The sequence below is a fragment of the Zingiber officinale genome, chromosome 4A (genome assembly GCF_018446385.1).
Source record: "Zingiber officinale cultivar Zhangliang chromosome 4A, Zo_v1.1, whole genome shotgun sequence".
Classification (NCBI taxonomy): Eukaryota; Viridiplantae; Streptophyta; class Magnoliopsida; order Zingiberales; family Zingiberaceae; genus Zingiber; species Zingiber officinale.
The window spans coordinates 161,563,106-161,590,329 of record NC_055992.1 but is presented as its reverse complement, the minus strand read 5'-3'; the positions used below and the strand labels follow the sequence as shown (position 1 = coordinate 161,590,329).

Sequence of the window (27,224 nt, the reverse complement as noted above, 5' to 3'; positions counted from 1 at the left end):
AGTCCAAAGCCCCCTAAACCAACATCCGGTCAACCATAACCTGTTGGTACATCATGCCTAGCATCTGGTCACCCTTGACCTGCTAGAACTCTCTTACCAAGTGTTCAGTCAATCCCTCTGATCCACTTGGACTTTCTCCTCGTGCCAAGTGTCCGGTCATTCTTAACCCACTTGGACTTATCTCCTCCAAGTGTCCGATCAACCTTGATCCACCTGAATTTCCCGTGCCAAGTATCCAGTCAATGTCTTTGACCTACTTGGGCTTCCCAACACCAGATGTCTGATCAAACTTGATCCATCTAGATTTCCTGTGCCTGGCTTCACTCATCCGGACTTTCACCTAGCTTCACTCACTAGGATTTTCCTTCTGCCTAGCTTCACTCACTAGGTCTTCTCATTTGCCTGACTTCACTCACCAGGACTTCTCATACTGCCTAGTTTCACTCACTAGGTCTTTCACCTGGCTCCACTCACCAGGATTTCTCAGCTGCCCGGCTTCACTCACCGGGACTTTCACCTAGCTTCACTCACTAGGATTTTCCAGCAGTTGCCCCGCTTCACTCACCGGGACTTTCACCTAGCTTCACTCACCAGGATTTCCCATATGCCTGACTTCACTCACCAGGACTTTCCTTCTGCCTAGCTTCACTCACTAAGACTTTCCAGTCAAGTATCCGGCAACCTTGACCTACTTGACTCTTCTTCACAATCTATCCACATGAACAATCACACATGCAATTTTCATGTGTTGTCTACATGTATTGTCAAACTTCGAAACTCAAACATCAAGACTCGAGCTTGAACCAATTCAAGCTCAGTCAATCAGGTCAACCTTGACCTAGGAAATATTGCACCAACAACGTGTAGATAGAGTTTTGCCATGCTAGGGGCGCTCGGTGAGGGTTCAGATAATGTCACACAAGTAAAGAGTCAGTTTTGACCAGTGGGCTATAAATAGAGTCTTGGTCTTCTTTATTTCGAACAACACACTTTATATTCTTTCTTGTTTCAAACTTCTGTACTCTTAACACTGAAGGAGGCTTCTTCGCTTTCATAAAAGGAGAACGTACTACTGGTGTTAGGAAGTATACTAAAAGACTAGTTTTTGGTATAAACATTTATCTAGAAATAAGAATCACATTGGTCAAATGTCTACATTTATGATAAATGTAGTTGTTCAATTAATTTATATTGTAGATAACATGGTGTGTGGTGTCACACACAGAGGATCATGTTATCAATACCTTATAAATTATAAACAGTAGCTCACGACCAAGATGGAAAGGAACAAACCATTGGAAGGTCGTAGTGTAATTAGGTATTAGTTTATCTTAACTATATAATTACACTAGTACACTTAGAGTGTATTGAATAGGACCATTTGAGGTCGTTTCTTTTATACTGACTTTATAAAGGAACAAAGACCTCAGTTATTATGGAAGTGTGTGCTCTTAATCCTAATATAATAACAAGCACATATATTTGATATTTATTTCTTTAATTTATCAATGAGTGAGATTTAGTTCGATAAATCAATAAGCCCTATAAGTTGGGAAATGATATCACTTATAGTGTGTGTTGTTGATTATAGAAGGAAACTGTGTCCTAGTGATCTAGGTTGAGAATGTCCTCAAGAGGAGCTCATAAGGATTGTCATGTTAAACCCTGCAGGTGGACTTAGTCTGACATGACGATGAAGTTGAGTGATACTACTCTTGGAGCTAGATATTAATTAAGTGAGTTGTCAGTAACTTACTTAATTAGTGGACATTTATTATCTTAAACACAGGGAGACTAACACACTCATAATAAGAAGAAGCCCAAAATGTAATTTGGGATTGGTGCGGTAGTTCAATAATAGTTCTTTAGTGGAATGAATTATTATTGATGAAATTAAGTTGTGTGTTCGGGGCGAACACGGGATGCTTAATTTCATCGGGAGACCAAAACCAATTCCTCCTCTCGGTCTCTATCGTAGTCTCTTGTATATAGAGATTTATACCCACCACATACCCACCTTCTTACCCATCCAATTGGGTCGGCCAAGCTAGCTTGGAACCCAAGCTAGGGCCGGCCAAGACCAAATGGTTGAGCCAAGTTGGTGGCCGGCCAAAGCTTGGGTCCCAAGCTTAGGTGGCCGGCCACTAGAATATTAAAAGGGTTTTTTATTAAAATTATTTCTTATGTGGATATCATGATTTAAAAGAGAGTTTAAAAATTAAAATTTCCTTTTATAGCTTTCTACAAAAGATTAAGAGAAGAGATTAATCTCTTTCCTTATTTGTAAATTAAAAGGATGGGTTTAATTTTTATTAAAAAATTTTCTTATTTGTAAATCATCCACATGTTTAAAAGAGAGTTTAAAAATTTGAAATCTTTCCTTATTTGTTGATTAAAAGGTGGATTTTAAATTTTAAGAAAACTTTCCTTTTTAAACATGTTCATTATTTAAAAGAGAGTTTAAAAATTAAATATTCTCTTTTATAAGTTTCTACAAAAGATTAAGAAAAGATTTGATATCTTTCCTTATTTGTAGATTGAAAGAGATTTTAATTTTCTTTTTATCCACATGTTTAAAAGAAAGATTTTAATTTTATAAAATTTCTTTTTTATTAACCACCATGAAGGGAAAAATTATTTGAGAAATTTTTTATAAATTTCCGGAAGCAAATTAGGAAGTTTTAATTCTTGTGTGAATTAAAATTTCCTTGATTAAGGGATTAAAGGTGGCCGGCCATTATCATGATGAAAAGAAAATTATTTTTAATTAAATAAATTTTCCTTTTCAATGGCAAAAGAATTAAGGAAGTTTTTATTAAATTTTCCTTATTTGCCAAAGACCAAGGATTATAAAAGAGGGGGTAGAGGAGGCTTTATGATGGTGAACTCTGTTATTTTTCTCCCTCTTTTCTTCCTTGGGTGTGGCCGGCCCTTTCTTTCCTCTCCTCTCCTTTGTGTGGCCGAAACCTTCTCATGGTGGAGATAGCTTTGGTGGCCGGAACTAAGAAGGAGAAGAAGGAGAGAAAAGAAGCCTCTTTTCTAGCATCCCTTTAAGCATGGTGGTGTTGGCCGAACCTCTTCATCCTAGGAGAAGTTTTGATGGCCGAAACTTGTAAGGAAGAAGAAGGTGTTTAGTGGTTCTCATCTCGGAAGATCGTTGCCCACACAACGTCCGAGATTAGAAGAGGAATACGGTAGAAGATCAAGAGGTCTTTCTAAAAGGTATAATTAGTATTTTTCCTTTCCGCATCATACTAGTTATTTTTTGAAATAATACCAAATACAAGAGGCATACGATTCTAGTATTTCGAATTTGTTTTCGATGTTGTGTTCTTTGTTTTTTCTTTTCCTTGTGATTTGATTGTTCCTTTCGGTTAACCTAAAGTTATTTTAGGAAATTAAATATTAGCTTTCCTTAAAAGGTTTTGTCTAGTAGGTGGTGGTTGCTCCCATCTTCAAGAAGGCCATGTGCCTCGCCACGTCAGTACTGGGAACCAATTATGAAAATTAATATTTAATTGAATTAATAACTTAGGTGATTTGGATCGAACGTGTTAAGTTCCGCAGAAGATCCAAGTCAAAACCTAAAAGAATAAATAAATTAAACTTTGGATCAAACGTGTTAAGTTCCGCAGGCGATCCAAGTTTAATTTAAAAGAACAGATGATAGCTAGGAAAAGGTTCAGACCTTTGTACAAAATTTTTGTACAGTGGAACCATTAGGTTTTCCGAGTATCAACCAACAACTGGAGCTTTAACTTTCTTGGATTTGCAACTTTTCCGGTTATAAACCAAGTAAACTCGAAGTCTTCACTTACTTTTTAAGTTATTAGTTCTTATTAACTAATGTGTGTTTGTCTTTGCTGAAGTCGAAAGCAATAGAAAGTATACATTTGATTGTAGGACTATTCACCCCCCTTTAATTGACCGCACGAGACCTACAAGAGGTTTGATTGTTTTGTTTGTTGCCTCTAGGTTTTAGTTTTCCTTTGTTTGTTTTGATATTCCGCTGCGCTAACAAACATAAGAAGTGATTGAAGTGGGTGATCGGCTATTCATCCCCTCTAGCAGGGCATCAAGGTCCCAACAAAAATAACATTTCGATGAGGAAAACAAATGATGGGGACTTCATAAGGGTGTCCAAAATGAATTTAATCTGTCAACCCGACCTGAGTCGACTTGAAAAATACCAAGTTTGTGTTGGGAGTTTTTGGGTTTGGGTTGGGGTTTTTTTTCGATTGTGTTAGGATCAGATTCAGACATACCTGAATTTAGGAGTTAGTGAGTTTTTTAGGATTAAATCAAATTTTATTTTAAAAATTAAGATACTTAGGTTAGCATGATAATGATAAAGTATTGAGATTAAAAAATTAATAATTATAATAAAAATAGCAAAAAAAACTTTTTAATAAGGTTATTCGAGTTTGGCGGACTATTCGGTTTCAAATTCAAATTTAGGGTTTTTGGGTTGTGTTCAGGTTATGATCAAATTCGGGTTAATTTTTTTTACATATAAAATCTTTGCTTCAATCCGACCCGAACCCAATCAACCCATTCGAATTGACACCCCTAGGACTCCATGACACTCATTACATTTCAAATAAATATTATTTGATCACGATCGACCGTGTAGAAGTTATCATATATCTCTTATAACGATAACTTTATCATTTTAAGTTTGTTTCTTTGAGTGATAACCTGATTAAATAATATTTCAATGAGTAAAATAAATGTAGACTTTGTGACGCTTATTACATTTCAAATGCAATATAATCTAATTATGATCGAATGCGTAAAAGCTAACAAGTAGCTATTACATGTTGTAAAAGCTAATATATAGCTTTGATGGGTTTAGCGAGGGGTAATGTAATAAAATTAATAATATAGTGTAATTTAATTAATATTTCGTTACTACATTTGGTGAAAGAGTTGTATATTATGTATATGTGATTAATTTTTGTTTTTAAATAATGCAATTTATATTATTATAAAATAATAAAAAATATCTTGTGATCTCTATCATCGTCGACACCCCATGGCGACGTACGACAACATCAGTGATCGGTTAGTGTAGGAAATAGATATATTTAATATTTAAATTTTAATTAAACATTGAGTTTAAAAATGTAATTGGATTACATGTTATTGGTCTTATAATCAATATTATAAACTTTATTATTTTCTTAATCCTAATTACTTGAAACAAAATGATCAATATTGTAATATAATATTGATTTATATTATAAGATTGATTAATCTACATGTTATAAAAGTTAACAGGTAGTTTTTAGTTTTTACAAGTTAAGAGTAAATTTGATTTTGTTTTTATAAAAAAATAAAAGTTTACATGTGGCAAAAAGCGATTCGCTCATCCAAACGTCCATAGGTCAATACGGAGGAGGTAAATCACGGGTGACTACTAACCATTAGTGTAAATAGTCAAGACATGGGAGAGATTATGCTCGGTCACGTCGAGTTTTGACCCCAAGACCTCATGTGACAACACTCCATATCTTAATCATCGTATCCGTCCCGAGGGGAAAAAAAAAACTTACATGATGTTATTAAGGGGTGTCCTTTTAGTTTTTGCCCTTAAATGTTTTATTTTATAATTTAATTTTATTAATAAATTTATTAATTAACTTCTTTAAAATTATTAATTAAGCTCCATAAAATTTTAAATAAATAAGATTGAACAGGCTAATAAATTTTATTTTCATCACTATTCTTTTAAACGAGTATAACTATCTCATAAGAATAGAAATTAATATTATATTTATATATAAATGACTCACTATCCTAATTAAGCAACAATAAAATGGAAATAAATAAATAAATTTATTTATTTATTTTCAAACAAAAGCAATCAACACATAGAAAATACGTAAGAAAAAAAAGAGGAAATTTATTTGTTTTTTAATGTACAATGGAATATTTAAGGAATGAATTATCTATTTATAAGGAATAAAATAGATATAAAATATAAAAGATTATTTTCTATATTTTAAAAGGTACGTATTTTTTTGGAGGTTACAAGGAATATTAAATGTGATTGATAAATTATTGTAATTAATGCTATTTATTGGAAGCGTATCCAAATCGTTATTTGGTTACCATTCGAGGATGCTTCCTCCCCAATAATTAGCCCTAGGAGTCAACAATAATTACGAAACATACCCTTTGGCACAGGGTAATTATTAGCGTTTTTAGGGGTATTAAAGTCACATAAAATTACCAGCGGCTTCCCGATGACTCGTCGGTCGTCACTCTCGCGCGCCTTCCTTTCTCGCCTTCGCTCGCTCTCCATATAATTGATCTCCACCTCCGCCGCGTTCCTGCGTCTCTTCCTCTTCCTCTCCCTCTTCGTCTTGGTCTCCCTCCGCCGCATCCAATGGCCGTCGACACTGTGCTCGAAAAGTCCGTCCTCCGCCTCGTCAGCGGCGGCGGTTGGCGGGCGGTGCTCGTCTTCGTCGCCCTCGCGGCGTCAGCCGCCGTGCTCCTCGCTTCGTTCTCCACCTCCACTAGCGCCCCCGCATGGTTCTCCATTTATTCCTCCTCCTCGATATCCTCTGCGTCGGCGCGTCCACCGGTGACGACGCCGGCTGCCGTGGAGCCCTCCGGTGGCGTAAAGGTTGCGCCTTTGTGGGCTTACGGGGTAGGTAATTAAAGCTCCTCGCTTCTTCCATGGATACAAAGATCGAATCTTTTTTGCTTCTGGATATTGATCTCTCGCTATTTGATCTGTGTTAGCCTGCAAGTTCCGATTCTTCCTCTGTTTCCATCGTCCATAAGCCGCCTTCTACTAGTTCCCCTGCTCCTGCTCCAATTGAGAATCCTCCTGTTCCTGCTCCTGTTCCTGCTTCAATGGAGATATCTCCTGCTCCCGCGCCTTCTCTCCCATCACTCTGGAGCGAGGTAGAAGATTCGAACATCTAAAAGTTTTTATTTTGCGTGTGCAATGATTGATTTCTTATAGCAATCCAGACAGATCTCCAGCTTCTCGACGCGAAGGAACAGATCGCACGCGCTCCTCCTCTTCCGAACGACTCCGATCTCCACGCTCCATTGTTCTTGAACGTCTCTGCTTTCAAAAGGCGAGAAGAAGAAATTATCACCTCTCCTCTAGTTAAAGGGCAACCCTTCACGTCGTTGATCATTGCAGGAGCTACGAGCTCATGGAGAAGATCTTGAAGGTCTACGTCTACAAGGAAGGAGAAAAGCCTCTGTGCCACACGCCTGAACTGACCGGCATCTACGCCTCCGAAGGATGGTTCATGAAACAGTTAGAGGAGAACAAGCAATTCGTGGTGCATGATCCAGACAAGGCTCACCTTTTCTACCTTCCCTACAGTTCGCGCCAGCTCAGAACCCATCTCTACGTCCCCGATTCTCACTCCATGCAGCCATTGTCGATCTTCTTGAGGGACTACGTCAACTTGATCGCCGCCAAGTTCCCCTTCTGGAACAGGACAAAGGGCTCAGACCATTTCCTCGTCGCTTGCCACGATTGGGTACCTCGATTTCTCCCCTTAATTAGACGTCGAGGGATTACTTTTCCGATGATCTTCCGGCTGTTGCTCTTGCTTCAGGGAACCTACACCACAAAGCTCCACGAGGAACTCCGGAGGAACGCGATCAAAGTGGTGTGCAATGCGGACGTCTCCGAGGGGATCTTCCTGCGCGGGAAGGACGTTGCTCTGCCGGAGACGTACGTGAAGACGCCCAAGGATCTGCACAAGGACGTCGGGGGGAGGCCGGCGTCACGGCGGAACATCTTCGCCTTCTTCGCCGGCCAGATGCACGGCCGCGTCCGGCCGGTCCTCGTCCAGCAGTGGAAGGGCAAGGACAGCGACATGAAGATCTACGAGAAGCTCCCCGCGGCCGTCGCCCGGCGGATGTCCTACGTCGAGCACATGAAGTCGAGCCGGTTCTGCATCTGCCCCATGGGCTACGAGGTGAACAGCCCCAGGATCGTGGAGGCCATCCACTACGAGTGCGTGCCGGTGATCATCGCCGACAACTTCGTGCTGCCGTTCGAGGAGCTGCTGGACTGGACCGCGTTCTCCGTGGTGGTGCCGGAGAAGGATATCCCGAACCTGAAGAAGATCCTGAAGGGGATCAGCGAGAGGCGGTACAAGAGGATGCAAAGCAACGTGAAGAAGTTGCAGAGGCATTTCTTGTGGAACTCCAAACCAGTCAAGTACGATCTCTTCCACATGATCCTGCACTCCGTTTGGTTCAACAGATTGAACCAGATGAACACGAAAGCTTAACAGATTGTTTATTTAATCAATTTTTAGAGTAAAAATCGATCCTCGAGAAGCTGATGATTTGATATCCCACCACGAATGTTGACGTTGGATCAGTTATTTTTTTTTTCAATTAATCCTGAACAATGTTTAAGGTGCGGACATAGACTCCAATTAGGTCACAAAACATTAGTTGACACTTTTTTTTCTACAACTTAAGACGAGATTGACATTGATGATGTTACCATAAATTTGACTTTGATAGGGTTACGTTTAGTTGTTTTTGGTTAGGCTCATCTCTGTGTAGTGATTTATGGCTCGTATAATCATATTAGAGGCATTGCAGAATTGTGATTTGGATTATAGAATTGCATACTCCTATCTGGAAGTACCAAATTGCTCCTCGATCGTTTGAGATCTTCTTTTACAGTGGAATTAGAGCCGAATATATCACGTAGGATCAGTAGAATCAGTACGATCTTACGCTACAATGATTCTATACATTGTTTGTTACGGGTGCATTGTTGGCTTTTAAACCATGTTATTTTGTGATTTTTGTTTAGGACTATAGGTCCTATTGATACAAACCTGACCCTAAATCAATTATGTATAAGGTCATTGGAGAAAAAAATAATATCACTCACCCTAAATGCCCTAACATCATCAATCACACGATAAGATACATACAGTTAAATCATAAGAGACATTTTGTCCTAATAGGATAACATTTTACATGTGAAAGGTTGGCTCTACAGTAAGATATGTGTAGCAGTGTAGGAGTAATTCAACTGATCCTTAAAAAAAAATAAACATCCAATAAAATATAATAAAATATTTTACATTAATTAAGAATTGATCCTAAAAAATACTAATATATAGATATTAATTACGTCAGCCTGGGGCAACTATGAACTATGCTTTCGACAATCTAAGACGGGACTGACATGGATGGTGTAAGAGAGAAATGTGTTGAAGTTGTTGGAGTGTCCCTGAAATTTATCCTCGAAGCATCCAACCAACCACCTTACTTGAAGTGCAAACTTTTGGCCTTATTTATCGCTCAATTCCTCATGGACCTCTCCATCCGAGACGCTAATTGGCACTGCAAGAATGGATGCCTTGTGGTGCCTCTGTTTCATAGCGCTTGCTGGAATCCGCGTCGCCGGCGCGCAAGCTCCCACGGCCGGGCCGTCCCGGCAACCGCCCCCCAAGGCCTCTACGACCCCCTCTGTGGCTCCATCTTCCCCCGTCCAAGCCGCCCCGCCGCCACTAACTCCGCCGCCAGTGACGCCCCCTCCAGTGACGCCCCCGCCAGTGACGCCTCCGCCAGTGACGCCTCCGCCAGTGCTTCCGCCGCCACCTGCCACACCTCCTCCGGCGTTGCCGCCAGCACCTGCGTCGCCGGCGCCGCTAGTTTCTCCGCCTCCAGTAACTCCCCCGCCGGCGCAAGCGCCTGCGCTGGCTCCAGCCGTGCCTTCGCCGCCGGCGCTTTCGCCGGCCGTGATACCTCCCGCTTCCGCACCGTCGAAGAGCAAGAGGAAGCACCGTAGGAGGCACAAGAAGAAGAAGCACGCGAAGGCGCCGGCCCCGGCGGAGCTAAGCCCGCCGGACCCGACCTCGCCGTCGCCGCCGGAGGCGGACGTCGTCAGCCCGGCGCCGGAACCTTTTGATTTGGTGAGAAATCAAAATTATAATTAATTTAAAATACGATCTAATTCTTTATGATATTAAAAATTATTTAATTTATTTTTTCTTTCCATTTTCCAGAGTGGAAACGGCGTGAAATCTGAAGTGGAACGGTGGGCGAGGATTACGCTGACTATTTTTTATATTTTCATGCAATTTTATTAATCGAGGCTCCAAATAAATAAATAAAGATTATTTTTAATATATATATATATATGCGCACAATTGTTTTTTGATTAAAACGTCTGGAATGAGAGATGCTTGTTGTTGCTTTGTTTCTGTAATGAGGAAATTAATATTTTCTTTTTATTAGATGGATCTCTAATTTTATTTATTTTCATTGAGCTTTATTTAGTCGGAAGAAGAGAAATTAAAAGTTACTAAAAAAATAAAGAGATTATCCACTAAAAATTGGTGATGGTAAATATAAATTAACACTTGTGAATAATAATTTGGGAAATATTTATGATTTACGAGTTAATTTTGAAATTAACTTGTGAAATATTTGAGATTAAATATTGAAAATTGGAGGACAAATCCACACATTATTTTTTTTTAAAAAAGGAAAAAAATCATTTAGATAAAAGGAAATACAAATTCGTTTCCCTGTTCTAAATACTAAAGGCACGGTACGGTTACCGCACTCGGTTTTGTCGTACCAGAAAGCAAGCTACCGACGGTAAATTGGCTCACGCTATCACCGTCCATTTACTATTCAACGGTCATGGTAAGCAGGTTTCGGATCCGAGGTAGTTCCGATGATTCCTGTAACATATAAGGGAGCTCTCACCTCTTCTCTTCTCTACGTTGTTTTAGTTTCGAGCCCTCTCTGCTTCCCCGCTCGCTCCTCTTCTCCTCGTTCTCCGTCGGTTGTCAGCGACGACGAAGAGATCGTCGCCCTCTCTGTCTCTCCTTTCTGGGTTGCACGGCGCTGGATTCTCTTCTCGTGCGGCCTCTCTTCGCATCGAGGCTTGATCCCCTCGAATTCCTGCTCTGTCATCGGTTCTATCGTAATTGGAGGCGCCAGAGGAGGAAGATCGAGGATCGCGTTGGTTGCGGGTTCGATTGTTGACTTATCGACACATTAGGGTAGAGAGGAAGGGGGATTTTTGTAAGCGTGCTACTTTCTTCGCTTTGTGAAAGGGCCGGGGAAGGAGGCTTTTATGGGTTCGCAACTGAAACGACCTAACGTTTCCCGAGCGGATCCGTGAGTTTCTTCCAGTTCTACATATCATTAACTTGTGAGCGATTTGTTTTCTTGAGATTAAGTCTAGTTTGTTCGTCGTTTGGTTGGTTGGTCTTGTCGGCTGATTTCAATTTTTCTGTATTTTTTTTTGAACTGCGGAATTCAATTTTTTAGATCTTTGTTCTCTGAGAAAGTAGGATACGCAGGAAAAAATGAGTATTTTTCCTGTGCAAGTAGGTTTATTTGGACCTTGATCATTTTGTTATGATAAATGTCTCTTGGACGACCATCCTTTCACGATTTCTGTTCGGATTTGGCAATCCATAGGCATAAATTTGTGTGGATCGTGAAAGGTGGAAGAACATAAATCTTTCACTTCCATTTTAGTTATTGCTTCCTGTACTTTCCTTGCCTTCAGTCATTGCCACTTATGAGTTAGGAATGGTATGATACTATGATGTGGGCTTCAATCTGCTAGAGTTGAAATGATTTTGATGTTTTCCCACAGGTCTGGGCAAACCCATATGGCGCCAGCAGCTAATAGCACTGCTCCCAAGCTTACGACCAATGATGCCCTAGCCTATCTGAAGGCCGTGAAGGATATATTTCACGACAAAAGAGAAAAATACGATGAGTTTCTTGAGGTCATGAAGGACTTCAAGAGCCAGAGGTCTGCTATTTATCCTATGGTTTAATGACATGCTTATGTATATATGCGTATTTTACTATGGACCCTTGCAGGATCGATACAAATGGAGTTATTATGAGGGTGAAGGAGTTATTTAAGGGGCATCGGGATCTAATCTTGGGGTTTAACACCTTCTTGCCAAAGGGATATGAGATTAAGCTACCAGAAGAAAAGAAACCAATTGAGTTTGAGGAGGCAATTGATTTTGTTAATAAAATCAAGGTACATATACAATAAAAGGTTATTCTAGAATTATAATTATTGAGCCACCCACCTTGATGCATTTCTTCTATTGCAGAATCGTTTCGAGAATGATGAACATGTTTATAAGTCATTCTTAGATATCCTGAATATGTACCGTAGGGATAACAAGTCAATCCATGAGGTTCATGAAGAGGTATTATTCTGGTAGTTAGTGTTGTATTTTGTATCTACAACCAAGTGTGATTTGAACATGTTGATTAAATATGTTACCAGGTAGCTGCCCTTTTTCAAAATCATCAAGATTTGCTTGAGGAATTCACACATTTTTTGCCTGATGCGTCAGCAACATATGCATTGCATCATGGATATAGTGGTCGAACTTTTTCACGTCGGGATGACAGGAGCTATATGATGCCTACATTAAGGCATGTTCATGTGGATAAGGTACCTGCATTCATCACAAATTCCTATCCAGTTGAATTATTGATTTCTGGAAGTATTTTTTTTAAGTGTTTCCTTTTGTATATTAATTAACACTTGCACTTTTGGTGCATGTGCACGTTTTTCTAAGAAAGATATTAATTTTGTCCACATCAATTTTTATACTAAATTAAGTTCATCTTGGTTTCTAGAGGGACAGGACTCATGCAGCACATGTTGACCGTGACTTTAGTGTGGATCGTTCTGATACAGAGCATGATAGAAAGAGAAGACGTCGAGATAGGGAAAAGGACAGGAAGGAAGATAGTGACAGGAAAAATCATGAACGAGACGAGGATTTGGAGCTGGATAGTGGTGATTTAGATAACACACAGCATAAGCATAAACTTTCTTCTCAAAAAGCTGATGACTCTACTGCTGAACTGATGCAACAAGGAGCTGATGGCCCTATCCTGTATAGCATTTCGTCTTCAACATTTGATGATAAAAATGCTTTGAAGAGTAAGTCTCACATTGCTGGTCTGTTGATTGGGATATTTAATTTGGTTAATTTTCTTATGCTTTTATATTTTACCTTGTTACGCAATGTTATTGTTTTTCTATCTTCGACATCCGTGAGCAGTGCCATGTGATTAACCATGCTTGATTCTTATTCTTCAGACATTTGTTGTTTAATTCACTTGTAGATTATTATGGAGTGTAAATTCTGTTTCACTCATTATTGTCTCAATGAAAATTGAAATAATGTAGTTTAGTAGGTAACATGCCTCTCTGGATGGAACTGAGATTTGAGTGTGTGCTTTGATGTCATAGTCCATTTGCTTAATTTTGGTTAAGTCTGGCTTGATTAGGCCTGAATTTGAAAGAAAAAGTGACCAGGTTGGATTTCATTTGAGTTAAAGATGCTACCTGACCAATGCCTTACTATTAGGTCAATGGTATAATGAGACTTTATTGTGCTTACTAAAATCACTTGATTATTTTTTCAATTAGTTGGATATCTTACACTTGTCTAATTATATGTCTATGTAACATGTGGCAGGTGTATATAATCAAGAATTTAATTTCTGTGAAAAAGTGAAGGAAAAGTTGCATCCTGACACCTACCAGGAATTTTTGAAATGCCTTCACATATACAGCCAAGAAATAGTAACTAGAACGGAACTAAAGAATCTGGTAAGTAGTTGATTTTGGAAGTAACAATATGTATGGTCTCGATGCCAGTATCAGAATGCCTTAGACATTCAACAATTTTGATTTTGTAATACTCTGTCAATTGCTGTAACCTATGTCTCTCTCTTAGTTTTTAATATTTAAACTACTTGTTATCACGGTTGGCTCTTAAAAATGGCTTCTTAAAATAATACAGTGCATAAAATAACTAGAGACTATAATATATACTTGTCATCTCAATGCTTTAAGCAGATAAATTACAAATTTTACCCAACATAGAAATATTGTATGGCCCAGTCTGTGGAGGGCAATTAATGGTTGTTGGGGTAGAGATCACTTTAATCTATTTGATGTCTACCTATCCCGATATTCTCCTAATAACTCTCTTTTTATAGCCACAGTTTGTACCATCTCCAGAATTACTGTCATCACTGTATAATGGCTGCACCACTTGTCCATTGTATTGGCATATTTAGTTCACAAAAGATGTTTGTATTTGAAAGATCTCTTAGCAAACAATTAGCATCATATGTGCACCATCCTGTATGTTATACTTCAAATTCTAGCTTGTTTTTTGAAGCTCATTGTAGCTAATCCAGTAAAGAGAGAATCTAGTACATGGCAAATAAATTATTTTGTTGTTCCAAATACAGGCGCCTCTCTAGTAACTGACTTCGGTTAACTTTTATGTTGTACAAAAATGTGTATCATGCTGTGCATATACACAAAAATAGATACATATGTCTCAATTTTTTTTTGCTAAAGAATGAAAATAAATAATATAATGATAAATTTTTGGAAGGACAATAATTTTATTTTATGACTATCCTATTATGCTTGACATGCTTGCCAATATTATATATATGTTTGTTGTTTTCTCCAACGACCCTTAGCACTTGAAAAATACAGTAATTCATATCTTAAAACTTAATGCTTGTTACAGGTAACTGACATCCTAGGAAAGTATCAGGATCTCATGGAAGGTTTTAATGAATTTTTAGCACATTGTGAGAATATAGGTATCCCTGCCTATACATCATTCGAATTCCAGTCATCTAGCTATTTAGTGTGTGTTTTTTCTCAAGATATTCTGGTAATTTCCTGCAGATGGATTTCTAGAAGGTGTGTTCAACAAAAGTATGTCTAAAGGTCTTATTTCTTTCTAGTGTCTATTGAAATTATTTTCTTTCTTTTGCTGAAGAACATTTTTATGTCCACCCAAATTCAGGACTTTCGAGTATATGTTTTTCTTTCAGTTTATTATTGTTTCTAAATTATATGTGTGCAATGAAGGGCATATGGGTAGACCAGCTAAAATGGAGAATAGAGACAAAGAAAGGGATCGTGAATTTGTTGAACGAGAGAAAGATCATGAAAACGAGAGACACGCTGAAAGAGAAAGAGTTGATAAAGGCATCTCACACAAGGCTACTCTATGCTCAAACAAAGAAAAATATAATTTATGGAAACCAATTTCAGAGCTAGACTTCTCAAATTGTCAACGATGTACTCCAAGTTACCGCCTTCTTCCCAAAAATGTAATTTTTATATTGAATACTGTGTTTTTATTTATGCAGTTTATAAATGAGTTCATTTTAAATTATTGTTGAATACTTTGATTTATTGCTTGCCAGTATCTTATACCCCCTACTAGCCACAGAACTGAACTTGGAGAATCTGTACTAAATGATCATTGGGTGTCGGTGACTTCTGGAAGTGAGGATTATTCTTTCAAACACATGCGAAAAAATCAATATGAAGAAAGCTTATTTAGATGTGAAGATGATAGGTACTGACTTAAATCCTTTCCAAGTTAGTTTCTCCTTTATCTCAGTTACTCTTTTGTAATTATAAACGATGGCTTGCTACTATGACTATATTTGTTCTTTGCACCTTCTTAATTCTGCACTTGGTCTTTCATTGACTTTCATTTTCTTTATGAATTATGATGCACATGCAGATTTGAGATGGATATGCTATTGGAATCAGTGAATGCAACAACTGAACGTGTTGAGGAATTGCTGGAAATAATGCATGATCCTGCCAAATCAGATAATCCTATGCACAGTGAAGAAAATCTTACATGTTAGTATGTTACAATTTTGTGGATATGTTACCTGTTATAAAGTGGCTGAAGTTTCATTTAATCATTTTACTGCATTACTTTAACTACATGCTTCTTTTTTCATTGATCTGAATCTGTCTTTTTTTCCCTCTTAACTAGCTCTAAATTTGAGATGTATCGAACGGTTATATGGAGACCATGGTCTTGATGTCATGGATGTGCTTCAGAGAAATGCTAGTCTTGCATTGCCAGTCATATTAACTCGTCTGAAGCAAAAGCAAGAAGAATGGTCTAGGTGCCGTTCAGATTTCAATAAAGTTTGGTCAGAAATATATGCCAAGAATTATCACAAGTCACTTGATCATCGCAGTTTCTATTTCAAGCAACAGGATTCAAAGAACTTGAGCACAAAAAGTATGTAATCATTTTTTCTTTTAATGGTTATTTTTTGAGTATTTTAAGAAATATTTCATTCAGAGGAGTCTCATACCTCATTGAAGTGATAACATACATGTAAACCTTCTATATCATTTTGTCTTTCTTTTTCTTCAATCTTGTTAATGCATTTGTTTTATTGCTTGAACAGCTTTGCTGGCTGAGATTAAAGAAATAAATGATAAGATGAAGGAGGAGGATGTTCTTCTTGCTGTTTCTGTTAAAAATAAGCACCCGATTATTCCCAATATGGAATTTAAGTATATAGATGTAGATGTCCATGAGGATTTATATCGAATCATAAAATATTCAAGTGGAGAAGTGTGCACATCTTCGGACCAGTTGGACAAAGTCATGAGGTTATGGAGTACTGTTTTGGAGTCCCTGTTGGGTGTTCCAAGTCGAAATCAAGGTGTACGAGATGGACAAGATATAGACTCAAAGAGTTTTGTCAAAACCGGCATCAGAGAATTGGCTGAAAGCAATGGGAGTCCTGGAGTAATTAAGCAAAATAAAACTCAAAATAATATTCTACACGAACAAGCAGGTTCAAGCAAGGTCGGCTTAGTAAATGGAGAAGTGATCGCTGCTGAAAATCATTCTTATGATGTAGATTGTGCCATTTGGCATGGTGAAAATCTTATCAATGATCCACATCAAGGAATTGTGCAGGCTAGTGCTCCTATTGTTGATGAAATTTCTCCAGCAACTGTGCATGCAGAAGAGTTGCCGGATGGTAACAATGTTGCAAGCACTGTCGAGGAAGTCGACACTCAAACAAATCCAGAAAATATAACAGGTATAAGTGCTACTTGCAGTGACCAAAGTTTGTTTTAAACATTTCATTTTGTCTACCTTTTTCTTATTTTCTGTTTTGTATTTGGAAGGGAGTACTGGTGCATCTTTGAGAACTGTCAATGTTGGAACAGAGCTACAAGGTGAACCTCGTTCAACCAGTGAAACTTTACCTTCGTCAGAGGTATAAGTTTGTTTTTTTGTGCTTGTTTGAGTCCAAATATATGGCACTGTGCTACAAGAATAGGGCAGTATGCTCCATGTTTTGCCAAGGTCATATGCCTGTTGTCACTCAACTGGTGCAGTATGAAACCTTTCAGCTGAGTTAGCAGATTCACATTGTGGAATTTAACATTAATGGTTATCCTATCTTAATTGGAAGACACAAAGGTTACTCAATTTGTTGCACTAATTTTCAACGCAGAGTATCGATAAGAGTTACTAAAAGCTGATAAATACCAATATTGTTCAATGGTAGCTCATTGACTGTTCTGTTATGTTTTGGTAAAACTATGTAAGAATAGAACAGGAATGCATAGTTGTGAAACTGTCATTGTAAGGGTCTATTTCTGTTCTTCATTAGGTCTATGCCATGGAAAAATATTTGCAAATATTAATACAGAACAATAGATCTTTTTTCTTGTTATAAAGTATTTCCTATTTTGCTTCTAATGAGCTTTCTTTGGGTATCTTATTCAACATCATAACTCTTTAATCGCCATTTCCTTAGTTTGCATGCCACCTTATTTTTGGAAAGTGCTAATGTCCTTTAGACTTTTCTCTCATCCATGCATAGCTCTTTTCTCTGAATCCCCATCTCTTTTGCAAGTGCAGACATTTACCCTTGCAAACTCACCCCTTTATGCTAATACATCTCAATTGCTGTAAAATTCTGGCATATAACATATGGGTTCTTTCTTTGTTGTCTGAATAATTCCTTTTATAAATTAAGGATCCTTTTGCAAGAAGGAAAAAGAATAAATGCTTTAATTAATTTAACTCTTTTTATTTATTTGACAATATCTCTGTAGTCTTCATTGGAAAGTTGATACAGACACCTAAGGATTTGATTTTTGTTTTTTTTAGCATGTTATAGTTGTCAGCCATTGTGGGAATTTCAGATCTACCCGAAATCTGAAACAAATAGCTTTTGCTTAGTTTTGCCTTTAGATGATATATCACATTGGTCAATCTGTCAGCTATTTTGTTCAATAAAATGAGGTTCTTGGACCAAATAACAAATCTATTGTTCTTCAATATATATATGGATTCTGTTCTTTTGAAAACACCTGCAGGAACTGTCAACATTTGACTTACAAGTTTTTCCCGTTGACGTTCTGTAAATTTATCATGGCATTCAAAATAAATTAAATTCTTTGCATGTACTCCATTATGCATGTGGAAGGCATGTGGAAGTACATCCTGTCCATATTAAGAAATATTTTAAATTATTATATTGATAAAAATGCATAACACAACCAACTGTAATGAAATATAATATTTCAATGATGCATCTATAATCCTACATAATTTATTGCCGTTTATAATTCCACATAATAAAATTAAATACCAATCTATGGTCAATTTATTATAGAAATCCATATTGATTAACCTAAGTGATTCCTGATACTTAGACTATTTTTATATTTTCCCTCCATACTGGATTTTAAATTATGGTTTACAAGAAAGAGTAAAGCAAGAAATGAAGTGGATATTGTTGTAGATAGTTCATTAAAAGATAAAGTTATAGGAGTAGTTAGAAAAGATGATAGAATTATAGTCTTTAAGATAATAGTGGCGAAAGAAACTATGAACATAATTAGCGTATATGCACCGCAAGTAGGATTAGATAAAGCTACCAAATCAAGGTTTTAGGACGACTTAGATGAAATATTACAAAACATTAATAAAATGATTTTAATAGGAGGTGATCTAAATGAGCACGTTGAAGTGAAAAATGAGGGATGGGAAGCAAAGTATATTTAAAGAGAAGGTAAAAGTACAAATATTAGATAAAATATACAGTGATTCTAATACAACATTGGATAGGATGGTATCAAAATTGAAAATAATAGCTAAGAGTGTACTCGGTGAGTTAAAGGGGCATGCATCATTAAGTAAGGAATCTTGGTGGTGGAATGAGAAAGTACAAGAGAAAGTGAAAGAAAAGCAAATAGATTATAAGGAATTATATATTTGTAAGAACGGAAAAACTTAAGAAAATATACAATAGCCAAGAAAGAAGCTAAGAGAGTAGTGAATGAAGTAAAGAATGAAACTTTAGAACGATTATATCAAAAATTGGATACAAAAGAAGGCGAAAGAGATATTTATAAAATAGCTAAAGTGAGAGAAAGGAAAACAAGAGATCTTATCCAAATAAAATGTATTAAAGATGAATGTAATAAGGTACTAGTAAACGATGGAGAAATAAAAGAACAGTGGAAGAGATGGTTTCATTAACTTTTTAATGAAGGTTTAGGCGATCAACTTAACTTAGGTAATTTAAGTAAGTCAAATGAACATAGAAATTTAAATTTTTATCGTAGAATTCAAATTTCAAAAGTAAAACAAGCTTTAAATGGGATGCAGAATGAAAAAGTTGTTGGACCATATGATATTCCGATGGAGGTATGGAAGTGCTTAGGGAAATAAAGTATTGAATAACTTATAAAATTATTTAATATAATATTGAAAATGAAAAAAATATCTGATGAGGACAAATACTCTAGTTCCCTTATATAAGAAGGGGTATAAAATTGTGCAAATTATAGGGGTATTAAACTAATGAGTCATACCATGAAATTTTGGAAAAAAGTAATAGAAAAAAGATTAAGGAGACTACGGTGATCGAAAATCAATTTGGGTTAATGCCTGGAAGGTCGATAATAAAAATTATACATCTTCTTAGACAATTAATTGAAAAATATCAGGAGTAAAAATAAGATCTACACATGGTATTCATTGACTTGGAAAAAAACTTATGATAAAGTCCTAAGAGAAAATATATGGAGAATTTTAGAAAAGAGAGGTGTTAGCGTAACATATATGGAACTAATTGAGGATATATACGAAGATGTAACGACTAGAGTAAAGAGCGGAGTAACTGAAGTATTTCTAATAAAGATAGAATTACATCAAAGATCAGTTCTAAGTCCCTAACTTTTTACACTAATTATGGATGAACTCATTGCACACGTTCAAGACACAGTATCGTGGTGCATTTTGTTGGCAGATAATATTATTTTGGTAAATGAAACATGTGAAGGAGTAAATGCTAAATTAGAATCTTGGCGGGAAATACTATAAAGGAAAGGTTTTAGGTATAGTAGAATAATGATAGAATATATGGAATTTAAGTTTAATAATATTAGACATAATTGTTGGATCCCCAAGGTTGTTTTGATGTAATCAACAAGTTAGGTCCTGTGGTGTTTTAACCCTGTGTCTAAGGGTGCAGGAACTTAGGAGCACAGGAAGTCGAGCGGAAGACGTGGTTAGCGAGAAGGACGATATGGGGAGAGAGTCGACGGGCTCAGTGCGTCCGAGGGACGAGGTGCCGCGGAAGAGTACCCCGACGGACGAGAAGGAAGTGTGCGTTGGTTCCGAGGGACGAGAAGCCGGAGTGGAAGATTGCTCGGGGAGCAAGAGACGCAGCTAGGCAGAAGGTCGGCACGGGAGAGAGCCGACGGGCTCAGTGCGACCGAGGAACGAAGAGCTGCAGATGAGTACGCTGGCGGACGAGAAGGAAGCACGTTACGATTCCAAGGGACGAGAAGCAGGAGCGGAAGTCTGCTCGAGAAAGACGGAAGTTGGGTTTGGGTGAGCTTTATTCCGGATGGTCGAGATCACCCAAGTGAGCGGAAGACCCGGACCAAGGCGAACGGAGTCGGAGCAGAAGACTTGGGCTGACTTTCCCCACCCGGGGCGCCCGGAACAGTCCGGGGCGCTTGGAACCATTCCGGGCGCCCGGAATGCTGATTCTATCCAGAATGACGTGGACGCTGACCGTTGCGTCGGGGATAAAGCCCGAAATGCTGATTCTATCCAGAATGACGTGGACGCTGACCGTTGTGTCGGGGATAAAGTTTTATCCCCTCCCAGGCACCTGGAACCCTTCCAGGCGCTTCGACCAAGGCTATAAATACAACCTTGGTCCAGAAGCTAGAGTACAGACAAGCAATTAGCATTTCCAACACTTGTGCGCTTCATTTGTAGTTTAGCTTCTTTATTTTATGTGCTTAAATGCTGTAAGAGGTTTCTCCGCATGAAAGAGATAGTTAGTGCGCCTCAACTTCATTGGATTAATCACTTCCTCGGTTGTAACCAAGTAAAATCCCTTTGCCTCTTCTTTCCTGTTTTATTTGTTTACTTTATTTATGCAAGGGTTTATTCGAAAGATCGAGAAGGGTTATTTTTATTTTTTACAGGGTTATTCAACCCTCCTTCTAGCCGGCCAACGTGGTCCAATAATAATGAGATAGTTGTTAATATTGGAGATGATGAGTTGTTTGGAACCGAGAGCTTTGGATATTTAGGATCATTTTGCAAAATGATGGAAGGATTGAGAGAGATATCTTACATATAATACAAGCAGGATAATTGAAATGGAGAACATCGGGTGTTTAATGCGACCGTAAAATACTTGTAAAACTTAAAGAAAAATTCTACAAAACCGCAGTTAAACTTGCTATGTTATATGAAGCTAAATGTTGGGCTATGACTTGAGCATATGAGTAGAAGATGAGAGTTGCAGAGATGAGGATATTAAGGTGGATGTGTGGACATATAAGAATGGACAGAATAAGAAATTAGAGAGCATTAGAGAGAAAGTCAGAGTTACATCTATTGAGAAAAAACTCCGAGAGACACATTTAAGATGATATGAGCATGTACTTAACTACTAATAAATGCTCCAGTTAGGCGATGTAAAACTATGATAAACACACACATCAAACGAGGAAGAGGAAGACCAAAAAAAGATTTGGTTAGCAACAATAAAGATAAAATTTATTTAAGTATAGATAATGATATAATAGGAGATAGAGCTCAATGACGTAAAAGGATCCATATAGCCGACCCCATCTAGTGGGATAGAGTTTGGTTGTTGTTGTTGTTATACCGGTTTTAGATGCTAACACTCTGACATTCTGAGTTGACACTCGATATTTTATTAATTGTGTTTGCTTTTTTAAGAATAACCATGTCAAATACTTGCATCAGCATTGGATACTCATAGCCAAATCTGAGTAAGATGGAGATTCATATTTATTTTTGGAAGGATGGACAAATTGGAGAGATCTATGGTTTAGGCAGACACGTAGGCATCACTTTCCTGAAATATTGTATATGTAGCTGTTATTTGGCCACCTAAACCACTTTTTTTAGAATACGGTTTGTTTTGTGAACCATGTGTATGCGTGAATCCTTGTGATATTTACACTTATAAGAGAACTTTGATGTTATACTTATAGATGATAATTTCATCTGGAACTCAATAACTAGGGTGGACACTCTTCAAGGCCAATTGAATCTGCAAATTGTGGTGGCAGTTTTGGGTGTAATAAAGATTTCAAGCCTACTGAAAGTTCTATTTTCGTTAAGAATTCTAAGATTGAAAGAGAAGAAGGTGAATTGTCACCTACTGGAGATTTTGAGGATAATTTTGTAGCTTATGAAGATGCTGCTGTAACTGCAGCTGCTAAGCAGAAAGATATTTCTACTAGCAGACAGTACCAAGTCACGCCTGGATGTGGTGATGCTGCAGGTGAGAATAATGCTGATGATGAGGATGAAGAAAGTCCTGAACGATCCACTGAGGCCAGTGAAAATGCATCAGAGGCTGGTGAGGATGTGTCCGGCAGTGAATCTGGTAATGGTGAGGATTGTTCCCATGAAGATCATGAAGAGGATGATGCAGAGCCAAAGGCTGAAAGTGAAGAGGAAGCTGAAGGAATGACTGAAGCACATGATGTTGAAGGGGAAATTACATCATTACCATATTCAGAACGATTTCTGAACACTGTGAAACCTCTTGCTAGGCATGTACCTGCTGCATTGCATTATAAGCACGAAAAATCTTCCAAGATATTTTATGGAAATGATTCATTGTACGTGTTGTTTCGGCTTCATCAGGTTAGACAGTCTTTATTATTCTTTTAGCTAATTTTTGAGATAGTAGATTAACATGCAATCTTCACTGCAGATATTGTATGAAAGGATACTCTCTGCTAAGACAAATTCATCTGCTGCTGAAAATAAATGGAGACATTCTAAAGATACAAACCATCCTGATTTATATGCCAAGTACTGTCACTTAACACTGCCACTCTCTCTCTCTCTCTCTCTTTTTGTGTTTTTAAGATTTCTATCCACGACGACTTAACATATTTCACTTTGCAGATTTATGAGCGCTCTATTCAATCTACTTGATGGTTCTGCTGACAATACCAAATTTGAAGACGATTGTCGTGCTATTATTGGGACGCAGTCCTATGTACTATTTACATTGGATAAGCTAATCTATAAAGTTGTTAAACAGGTATTCTCTTTTTGTACATATTAATAGGTGGTTATCAAAATAGTACATCTTCCTGTTTTAAAATAGATACATCTTTATTTCTTTCCAGCTTCAAGCAATACTCTCAGATGAGATGAATAATAAGCTTCTCCATCTCTACTTGTATGAAAAATCAAGGCGAGCTGGGAGGCATTCAGATGTTGTTTATAATGAAAATGTCCGGGTTCTTCTGCATGATGAAAGTATATACAGATTTGAAAGTGTGAGTTGCTTCATTTGTTTGACAAATTTCCATTTGCAATTTCATCCTTGGTTCATCTTAAGTTGGTTTGCAAGTGAATTTTAAGTGTCATATGTGAAACTATCCTTTGTAGCATTCCCTTTTGGTTAGAGAGCAAAAACATACGAAAACATTACTCTTTCAACTGCTATCTTCCTGTACTCTGTCACTAGTTAAGTAATTGCTTTCTTCTTTCAGTATTCACAATCTTCAGATGTAACCCGACTATCAATCCAACTTATGGACTATGGACATGAAAAACCTGATGTTACTGCTGTTGCAATAGACCCCAACTTTTCATCTTACTTGTACAATGACTTTCTCTCAAGCGTTCCAGTGAGGAAAAGATTGCAAGGTGTCTTCATGAGGAGGTGAATATCATCAACAACGATCTCAAATTCTTACCATACTCCATGTTCTTACCAAAAATTTTTGCAGGAATAAGCGCAAAAATGTGGATGGCGACGAGTATTCTGCTACTTCCAAAGCCATGAACGGGATTCGAGTTACCAATGGCTTGGAGTGCAAGATAGCATGCAATTCATCAAAGGTACTTGATTGAGCTTTTAGTTGAAATTTTTAGATTAATATTGTATCAATCATGTGATTAGTTTAGCTTTGTTCCCCTCCCCCTCTCTTCCTAGGTGTCTTATGTGCTAGATACTGAGGATTTATTGCTTCGAATGAGAAAGAGAACAAGATATTCAAGCAAAGAACCCACACAAGCAGACGACACTAAAGCACATCGATTCCACAATTTTGTTTCCAGTTTCATGTCCAGATCTTAATGCAATGCCAGATGAGGTAAGAGTTAAGCCACAAAGAAAAACAAATATTCCTCAACTCAATTTCATTACCCCAGTTATTAGAATATGACCACAGATCTTAATGCAATTACATATTTTTGCAAAAGATTTACAAAATAACTATAGTTTGCTCATTTACCTCTCAATTTCCTCAAAATTTTCCATCCTTCAGGTGGTGAATTAGAAATGGATCTTGATTTTTCCAGCAACCATGATGAATTTTCTTTGCTGGACTTCTGGCACATATGTCAGCATTGTACATAGATAATTCTATGGCTGTTGGCATTACAAATTTGTACATATGTAATCCTTAATTTTCTATCTTGTTCATACTCCTATTTTACAAGGGAAACTCTGCTGTAAAAAGAAAGTTATTAGGTTGTTTTTTTTTAAAAAATTTTAAAAGAATTTTTTTGTTAAAGTTAACTAGGATTTAGAACAATCAATAAGGGAAAATCACTTAGAAAGTTATGTATTCAATTGCCTTGTTATTTACTTGGGGAAAGCTTTTATTAGCCTAATCAATACATTTCTTAATTTTTTTAATAGATTTTTTTTCCTCTTTTTTTTTTTTTTTTGGCTAATGATTCAATCAATAGTTACTTTTGATAAAGATATTGAAACGATAACCATAAAGATAGATAATTATGATACAAGTTGATGAATTGCACAAATCATAAATGTAAACAACAAAAGAGTTTCTTGTCTATTAAAGTATTTAAATATTTTTTAAAAATATAACTAATTAATGTAGTTTGATCTAAGATGTCTTTTTTTTATTTAAGAAATAAATAGGTCAATCTAATCACGATAGCAAAAGGTGAATACGCTCGTCTTCATCAATCCGTCTCAGAGTCAACACGAAGGAGGTAAATTACAGGTGGTTAATAATTTTTGAAATAGTGATTAACACATAAGGGAGATATTTATTTTGACTTTGTCAAGATTTGAATCCTAGATTTTATAGTGATAACATCTCATGCGCTAGTCATTAGATCCATCCGAGAGAAAAAAAATAGAAAATAGGTCAATCTAATCATGCAACTATAATTATTAATTATGAATAATAATTAATGATTTTTCTTTGGAATTTTATCATTTCAACAAAGTTTCTCAAGCAACCAGAACCTTTGGTCAAGTTCAACTCATTGATTTAAAACTTCTACCAAGCGTAAATAGTTATGCCTTAATGCTTAAACTGCGATTAAATAAACGTTAAGTGTAATAAGGCTTTAAAAATATAGGAAGTGAATTGATATTTAGTAGGATTATTGGTTGTTGAAAAATCAAACAAACAGTTCACATAAGTGTTAAAACACGAAGAATAATAATAAATTCAAATAAAGATAATCTTAAGATACCGATTAGTATATCAAATAATAAAATTTCCTTGGACCTATTTATTGCTCATACGTAAAACCAAATAATCATCACCTATTTATCACCACAAGCAAATTTGCAATTCTGTTAAGTATTAACCGGCCGATTAAATTGCAAGTACACAACCTTTCATATTTTAAAATAAGTTAATTTCTACAAAAGGGACCACTTTGTTGGTATGATACTTTAATTAATTTGTCCTAAAATATATATTTAACTATACCAATATTCAAATTTAAAATTATATCAAATTTTATTACCGAATTAACAGTAGTAGTCGACTTATCCTAAACCATTTGCATGTGTACAGTTTGTTTTTTTCAATAATAATAATAATAATCATTATTATAATTAGGGTTTTACGATTATCCCGAATATTAAATCAAAATTAGAAATTTCATATTTTATCATATTCAAATATTTTCATATATGTGAAAAAAAATTCGCTAAAATTTTCATATACGAGAAAAATTCCATGTGCTAAAATTTTCATATATTCTAAAAATCAATGTGTCAATTTTCATATATAACAAAAACTCGTGCTTAAATTTTCATATTTGCAAAATATTTTGTACTAAAATTTTCATATATGCTGAAAGTCATATGTGTGAAATTTTTTCATATATGCCAAAATTTTCAAATATGCTAATTTTGTACGGGGAAAATTACGGTTATTTTCTATTTTTCCCTTTATGTCTCTACACCTGAAGGGTCATACCTTATTACATTTTGAAGGAAGCTTTGAGGGCCACACAAGCTTAGCGTAATAACAAGCGGAATGTTATTGTCATCAATCTTGGGGAGGTCACAGCAGAGTTTGTGGGATATTTTCGGAAGCTATTGGGCATAAATGAGCAGATTTTATCTCTGCACGGTAAGGGGCTATTAGGCTGCAAATTGTCTAGAACGCAGGGCCAATACTAGTTCAAGCGGTTATCACCGAGCAGATACGAGCTACGATCTTTAGCATTGGGAGGGACAAAGTCTCATGTTCAAATGGATACAATACCAAATTCTACACCTTCGCTTGGGACATAGTGAGTGCCGAAGTCATAAATGCAGTACAGAAACTTTTTCTACATGGTAACTATTCAAACAATGGAACCACACACTGATAACATTGGTTTCAAAATCCAATCATACATCCGGTATTAGTGATTATTGGCCCATATATTGTTGTAAGATTTTCTACAAAATGGTCTCTAAAATACTAGAGGGGCACTTAGAGGGAGTCATGGATTGTTTATTGGATCTGGCATAAGCAGCTTTTGTCCAAGTATGAGAACATTCATCTAGCTCAAAGGTTAGTTTGGAAA

At 36.8% G+C, this 27,224-nt stretch overlaps 3 protein-coding genes across 8 annotated transcripts; all 3 read left to right on the top strand.

Annotated features, from left to right (window-relative positions):
* Positions 1 to 6,333: 6,333 nt before the first annotated feature.
* On the top strand, positions 6,334 to 8,580 carry LOC121973858 (probable glycosyltransferase At5g03795). Of its 3 annotated transcripts, XM_042525207.1 has the most exons (4): positions 6,334 to 6,655; positions 6,751 to 6,915; positions 6,985 to 7,511; positions 7,590 to 8,580. In XM_042525207.1, the coding sequence occupies exons 3-4, from the start codon at positions 7,176 to 7,178 to the stop codon at positions 8,271 to 8,273; spliced, it is 1,020 nt and encodes a 339-aa protein (XP_042381141.1). In that variant the 5' UTR covers positions 6,334 to 6,655; positions 6,751 to 6,915; positions 6,985 to 7,175; the 3' UTR covers positions 8,274 to 8,580. The 3 variants fall into 3 exon arrangements, with proteins under 3 accessions (XP_042381141.1, XP_042381139.1, XP_042381140.1); XM_042525205.1 differs by having other exon boundaries at positions 6,985 to 8,580; XM_042525206.1 differs by having other exon boundaries at positions 6,334 to 6,659; positions 6,985 to 8,580.
* Positions 8,581 to 9,337: 757 nt separating this feature from the next.
* LOC121973857 (classical arabinogalactan protein 9-like) lies at positions 9,338 to 10,244 on the top strand. The gene is made up of 2 exons (XM_042525204.1): positions 9,338 to 9,923; positions 10,017 to 10,244. Exons 1-2 carry the CDS (start codon positions 9,360 to 9,362, stop codon positions 10,098 to 10,100), a joined length of 648 nt encoding a protein of 215 aa, XP_042381138.1. The 5' UTR covers positions 9,338 to 9,359; the 3' UTR covers positions 10,101 to 10,244.
* Positions 10,245 to 10,741: 497 nt separating this feature from the next.
* Positions 10,742 to 24,974, top strand: LOC121972056 (paired amphipathic helix protein Sin3-like 3). Of its 4 annotated transcripts, none has more exons than XM_042523655.1 (23): positions 10,742 to 11,142; positions 11,630 to 11,791; positions 11,863 to 12,031; positions 12,108 to 12,206; positions 12,287 to 12,457; positions 12,646 to 12,955; positions 13,497 to 13,630; positions 14,571 to 14,646; positions 14,735 to 14,749; positions 14,921 to 15,165; positions 15,262 to 15,416; positions 15,588 to 15,712; positions 15,852 to 16,106; positions 16,279 to 16,926; positions 17,015 to 17,106; positions 22,428 to 23,057; positions 23,128 to 23,228; positions 23,325 to 23,463; positions 23,552 to 23,704; positions 23,921 to 24,093; positions 24,161 to 24,272; positions 24,367 to 24,526; positions 24,701 to 24,974. In XM_042523655.1, the coding sequence occupies exons 1-22, from the start codon at positions 11,099 to 11,101 to the stop codon at positions 24,508 to 24,510; spliced, it is 4,152 nt and encodes a 1,383-aa protein (XP_042379589.1). In that variant the 5' UTR covers positions 10,742 to 11,098; the 3' UTR covers positions 24,511 to 24,526; positions 24,701 to 24,974. The 4 variants fall into 4 exon arrangements, with proteins under 4 accessions (XP_042379589.1, XP_042379588.1, XP_042379587.1 ...); XM_042523654.1 differs by having other exon boundaries at positions 14,735 to 14,764; XM_042523653.1 differs by having other exon boundaries at positions 14,735 to 14,776.
* Positions 24,975 to 27,224: the final 2,250 nt, after the last annotated feature.